Source organism: Zosterops lateralis, assembly GCF_965231275.1.
Source record: "Zosterops lateralis genome assembly, chromosome: 8".
Taxonomy (NCBI): Eukaryota; Metazoa; Chordata; class Aves; order Passeriformes; family Zosteropidae; genus Zosterops; species Zosterops lateralis.
Window position 1 is genome coordinate 28,435,752 of NC_139768.1, and position 6,160 is coordinate 28,441,911.

The 6,160-nt window shown below is 42.0% G+C and overlaps 1 protein-coding gene across 9 annotated transcripts in view; it reads left to right on the forward strand.

Moving 5' to 3' along the window:
• The window catches only part of ALDH18A1 (aldehyde dehydrogenase 18 family member A1), a 33,627-nt gene extending 29,699 nt beyond the window's left edge, over positions 1-3,928 (forward strand). For all 9 annotated transcript variants that reach the window (XM_083866975.1, XM_083866978.1, XM_083866974.1 and 6 more), the window contains 3 exons: positions 983-1,169; positions 2,049-2,144; positions 3,069-3,928. In XM_083866975.1, the coding sequence (XP_083723101.1) occupies positions 983-1,169; positions 2,049-2,144; positions 3,069-3,250 (465 nt within the window). In that variant the 3' untranslated portion in view covers positions 3,251-3,928. The remainder of the gene's footprint in view (positions 1-982; positions 1,170-2,048; positions 2,145-3,068) is intronic.
• The last annotated feature ends 2,232 nt before the right edge of the window (positions 3,929-6,160 follow it).

Consider the following 6,160-nt stretch of genomic DNA (forward strand, 5'->3'; position numbering starts at 1 on the left):
ATATGAGTACTAGTGCATTTCCATCTTCTACAGTGGGGAGGATATTATCTCTGTCTAATCTGACCTGACAACAAGAAATATGCAAATATTAGGCAGGATTATGCAATTAAAGTAATTTATAATTGCACAAGTAAATGCTGGTTTACAGATGCCGTCTTAAAAGCCTTCATGTTTAGTAGACTTATGCCTTATTTCCCATTTATGCTTGTCTTGTCAAAATGTGTTTCATTTGCATGGAATTTCTGTGCTGCATCTGTTATAAATTATCTCCCATTGTTTAGCTGTTTTGGCATTGTTTTTAGCTGTTTTGTGTTAAAATCTTTATAACAAAGGGAAAATATCTGTGTCAGTTTTCTTGGATTTGGACCCAGTAACTCCTTTGTGTCTAAGAAGACCTTCACAGAGGTCTGGTGTCAATTTACAAAGTAAAAGGATAAGTCGTTCAAGATCTTAAGACTTCTGTAGGTGCAAACTTGGAAGCATTCCTTTCATTATTCTCTGCATTGCAGTTGCTGTCTTAAAACAAAAGTCGGCATCACTATTTTAGCTGTTTTCCTAGCAGCACTGTATTGGCCTTTTCTGCCTGGTGACTGAGTGATACAATTGTTTTAAATAATTTCAAATGAGTCCTGAATTAGGAGCTTGTCATGGTAGGTAGCCAACCTAGCATGTCAGTTATTGTATCTTGTAGTTAATTCACTTAATGTGCCAAGTTTCCCAAAGTATAGGTGTTTTTTTCTTGTTTTTTTCTTATACTGCATGCATGTTGTGGATTAACTCCACTCAGTGGCTAAGGACCATCCAGCTGCCTGCTTACTCTCCCCTGCTCCAAGTAGGACAGGAGGGGAAAATTAGAGCAAAAGCAAGGAACCTTGTCAGTTGAAAGATAGCTTGATAAATGAAAGAAAGAGGAAGAAGAAAGAGGACAAGGAGGAGGAAACAACGCAATAAAAAAGTAAACCAAGTGTTTCTGGTGTTGCAGGTGAAGATTCATGCTGGACCAAAGTTTGCATCTTACTTGACATTCAGTCCTTCAGAAGTGAAATCTCTGCGCACAGAATATGGGGACCTGGAGTGCTGCATTGAGGTGGTGGACAGTGTTAAAGAGGCTGTTGAACACATCCACAAGTATGGAAGTTCTCATACGGATGTTATTATCACAGAGAATGGTTAGTGACCAGGCTACTTCTTTAAGCTGCTGTTTTGGTTTGACTGCTAATTCCTGGTGTTAGTGTGCAACTAACTACATCTGTAGTAGTTCGTCTCTTGGGTCTGTGCCAGTTCAAAACCTTACTTAGAGCTGTGCCAAGGCAAAGGTTGACTCTCTAACCAAACCAAGCCCAGAACTTCAGAGAATCAGCTGCACTTAAGGTCATTTGATCTGCAGCTGGCCAGTGTGAATCAAGTAGACTTGTGTTTCTGAACCTGTTGCTGAGCTTAAATGCATGTCAGTAAAAGGCATGCATTTGATACCATAAACACTGTCACAGGACCTGGTGAACTAGTGATTTATACTGGAAAGAGAGTTGCTCTTCAATGTCTGTCTTGTTGCTAAGGCCTACTGGCCTCCAAGTTCACACCTTGCGTGTGGCATTTCTCCATTGTAGTTCTCAAATATTACCTGCAATAACGCTTGAGTTTAGAATTTCTCAGTATTTGGATCAATTCCATGTTTGAGACTAACAGAGAGCTGACTGTAGCTTAACTGTCTCAGTTTGAATGACAAATGCTGTTTGGGGCAGCTATTCTTTCTCCTCAGCCATGCAACTAAATCTCTCTGACTAAACTGAAGGGAGTTGGAATTGCTTTTTGCCTTCTTCTAATCTTTGCGAGCTTCTTCTAAGATTTCAGTTGTGTCTACTTGATAAGCATACTGTGAAGAAGGTAAAAATGAGTGTGGCTTAGCCCGGGCTGTTTAAGTACTGTCTGATAAGGTTGCATGTTAAAGTTGTATTGTTACATATGTCACTGTTTTATTCTGTGTTTATGGGAATACATGATCATTCAGTAGGTAATGGATTTTATTTTTGTCTCTGCCTCTTTCCCAGAGCAAACAGCAGAGTTCTTCCTCCAGCATGTGGACAGCGCTTGTGTTTTCTGGAATGCCAGTACCCGATTCTCTGATGGCTATAGGTTTGGACTTGGTAAGAAGGAAGATATTGCAGAGCTGTGACTGCAGAATTTTCTGGTGTGTGAAATGTGTGACAGAATGAACCCTGAAAGATAGAATTAGTCTCTTATCTTACTGTCTAATAAAAGGTTTTCAGGAAAGATACTGTACAAAAAGTTGAAGCTTAGAAATTTCATTCACATAAAGATGTTTTGGATCCTTTGAAGCTCTATTCAATTGCAATAAAGTATGCTGCATGTATATAGTGGTAGAACAATGCAGGATGTGAAACTGCTGAACAGTTCTTTTTGTTTCTCTTTCTAATGATGCTGTAAAGAATGCAATGCTTCAGTCCTGCTGGGCAGATTGAGATCCTGTCCACTGTGCCAGTCCTGCAGTGTTAAGGAATGAAGGGCAGGAACCAAACTGAGTATCAACTGATTAAATAAACAGGTGTACCTATTGTGAGTTGCAGAAGACAAGGGAAACATTCCTTGATGAGGTAGAAAATTAGAAGTCTCCACTACACACTGTTACTGTCAGCTGGAACAGTGTTTCATGTGACTAAAAAATTGCAGTTAAGGTCTTCCAATATCTCCTCAATGTGATAAAAAAGGACATTAAGATCATAATCTTAAACTAGTTTAACTTTTTTCTTTTTTTAAGGATTATGCCTTTAGATCAGTTTAAGAGCAATGTAAAACATACCTCTCTCTTCCATCTTTCTTTCTGAAAGTTACTGTAGCAGCCAGAAGTATAAACATTACAATTTATAATGTAATAGTTGATCTCCTCAAGCTTCTCTATCAGGTAAATGGAACTGGCATTTCGAGGGGAGCAGAGAATGGCAGGTCCCTGAAAGGCAGGCAGCTTTTTTTACTTAGAGGTGCAAAAACATTTAGTATGAAGTAAACATTATGGGAGGATTAACTGCCTTTATCTTGGGTGTTCCCTACAGGTGCTGAAGTGGGAATTAGTACTTCGCGTATTCATGCACGTGGACCAGTGGGAATTGAAGGACTCTTAACTACGAAGTGGTTGCTCAGAGGGGACAATCATGTTGTTTCTGACTTTTCAGAGCATGGAAGCATGAAGTATCTTCATGAAAGCCTCCCTCTTCCTCAGAGAAATGCCAGCTAAAAACACTGGGGAGAAAACCCAGGGGTATAATTATTTCCTGAAGATGTTCAGGGTTCAGGATAATCTCTGGTGAAGGAGTTTGTTTTTCAGAGTCTTCAATCTTCAGAAACATTGTCCTTGGTCATTTTGCGGTACAGTGAATACAAAATGATCCCATGAATGAGAATCCCCCTCCCCCCCTTTCAGTTTCCTTAGACAGTATCTGCAAACTGACCTCATTTCTCTCAAAGAAAGATTTTTTCAAATCATACAAGTAACATAAGGATTTCAGTATCGACTACATTCCTTTTTTATCCCAGTGCTCCCTGTAGCAAATATGGTGGTGGAGCTTAATTTTTTTTTCCCCAAGTTTTATTTTATTCAAGTATCTGTTATGGAGAGCACACTCAGTAGTTTTGGTTTTGAGGGTATTTTTCTTCAGTCTTAGGATCATGGCATCTCTTGAGAGCCAGAAAGCTTTATGCTTAATTTCTTTGTATTTGATCAAAGATAGGAGATAGGAGACAGGTGTTCCAAATGTGTAGTAAGCTTTTGACCAAAAAACCTTTTATATCTAATTCTTTGTATTGTTGACTATTGTAGATAAATAACATAATTGTCTGCTACATTAATTTTGTTACTTATTTGTATCAAAAGCTTCTTCTTCTTCGGTTTTATATAAAACTTACTCCAACAACAGTTCGGTGATGGTTGTCCGGAATGAAACTCCACCTGCACAAACGCTTCCCGTGGTGCACTGCAGCCCTGCTGCATGGCTGGCAGGACATCCTGCTCTCAGTGCGGTGCCCTGAGGGCTCCCATTGTGGGCACTGTTCCCCTTCCTGCCCACTGCTTCCCCACTGCTGTTCTGGCATGGGGGTGGATGTGCTGTGCTTGGGATCCGGTGCTGCTGCACCCTTTTCTCGGTCACAGGGGCATCACGAGGGGCACGGGGTGCATCTCCCCTCTGAGCAGATGCTGAGGGCCAGAGTTTATGGGTGGGGTGAGTGGGATGCCTCGGTAGGTGTGGATGACTCGTGATTGCTGAAGGTGGCACAGCAGGGCAGCTCAGATCAGCACTGGGAGGCTGCAGTGCAGAGGCTGCATAAGGATATAAGAGGGGCTTTGACTGGTTGTGAGGGCCATGGTGCTGTCGTGACCGTGGGCAGTGCGTGCGCCCAGCCCTGAGTGCACAGACATCCAGCAGTGGGCATGCCCCACAGCAGGGCATTGGTACTGGGGCTCCCCTGCCTGGGCTTGCTGGTGAGTACCAAGGAAGATTGCTTCAGAACCCATTCCTCCGAAGTGAAGGCGAAGGAAGGATGCTGAGGGGGGAGGAGGCAAAGTTGGGAATTGCAAGGAGGGGTTTAAAGTCAGTGTAGGGTTTAAAGTCACTGTCAGGAGCAGTTCCCTTGGAGCAGGTCAAAGGAGCATGTTAGTTCTCAGCATGATGTAAGGACTGTGCCTAGGAAGGCAGTTCCAGCATGTGTCTGTGTTGTGTAAACTCTTTTAGTCTGTCTTCTGCACTGTACACTGTACCTTCCTTGGGTCTTGATGTTTCCATAGCTCTTAGTGATCACCTTGGTAGCCCGTTCACGAGTCACAAGTGCATTGCCACATAAGCATAGTGCCTGTCAAGTATTTCTTGTCTTGCAATTCCAGCTTAAGGTGTGGATCTGTCTGGTGTCCATCATATTGCAGATGTTTCTGAGCAGTCATCTCTCACAGTGGTGAGCCAGGTGGCGCCTTCAGTTCCGCTTCTGTGAGTTCTCTTTTTATAGAATTGTTTCTGTGGATCGCATCCCCATGTCCATAACAGCCTTTTGTCTTAAAGCTTAGCTTCTTCCTCATCCATCATTCTGCTTTTGATGGCTCTCATCCACATCTCCTCTGATGGGTGCAGCAATCACTACTTTCCAGGGCTGCTGTACAGCACCTGCACTGTCATGGCACTGTTGGACCTCTCTGCAGGTGGGTGCCATTATTCCCTATGGAATATTGTCACCCATGCACTTATCGCCCCTCAGAGTCACAGTGCTTGTCGTGTTGAGTGTCCGTGTCACCCTGAGCTGCCCTGCTCAGGGGTGTAGCAATACTAAAGACAAGGTAGCACAGCCTCAGGGTGGTGTGGTAGTACATTGATTTGTCTAAATACTTTTGGCAAAGACCATCAGTTCATCTCTGGGCTGTAGTCAGCTGGCACAGTTATCTTCATTGTCCTTTGAGGGTGCCAGGCTCTGGCCTTCAGGGAGCAGTAGTTTGTGTGGTACTGGGGTGGGCTGGGTCTTGAATGTGCCTTGGCTTTTACAGGTGAGGCTCAATATCAGGGTTCTTTTAGCTGTAGTGTAGAGTAAGCTAGAACTGGAAAAGTCAATATTTAATAGACATTTACTTGTCATGAATTTAAAAACAAAATGTAAATGTGAATGCTCAAGCATTTCTAATGAATTTTTAAAGCCTAGAGGCTTTTGGATAAGGTAAAAACTCTACTCTTTTTAATTGCCCACTTGCCTGATGAATTCTTTGGTCAAAGCCTGAAATTTTATTTTTCAAGGTTTGGAAAAAAGTTACAAAAAAGGCTTTGTGTTGAGTGTGAGGAAATGAGAGCACTGATCATGTTTTATTTAACTGTAAAGGTTAACAAAAAATTTTGAAGTTGTTTGTTTGTTCCTTATGGTTTCCTTTGCAAATGCACTTTTCATCCAAGAAAACACTGTTTAGTAGATAGAAACTTGCTATTTTTCCATGTTCTGTAGACCAAATGGAATTGTCTTCAGAGTTTCTAGTCTCTTGCAGACTGAGACAGCCTGGGAATTAATTTGTGGGTGATATTGCATAGCAGTGTGGAACACTTCACTTTAGATTGAAATCCTGTTAATATGATTGGAGTTCTCTGATGAAAGTTGGGTCAGTGTAATTTCCTACTTCAGA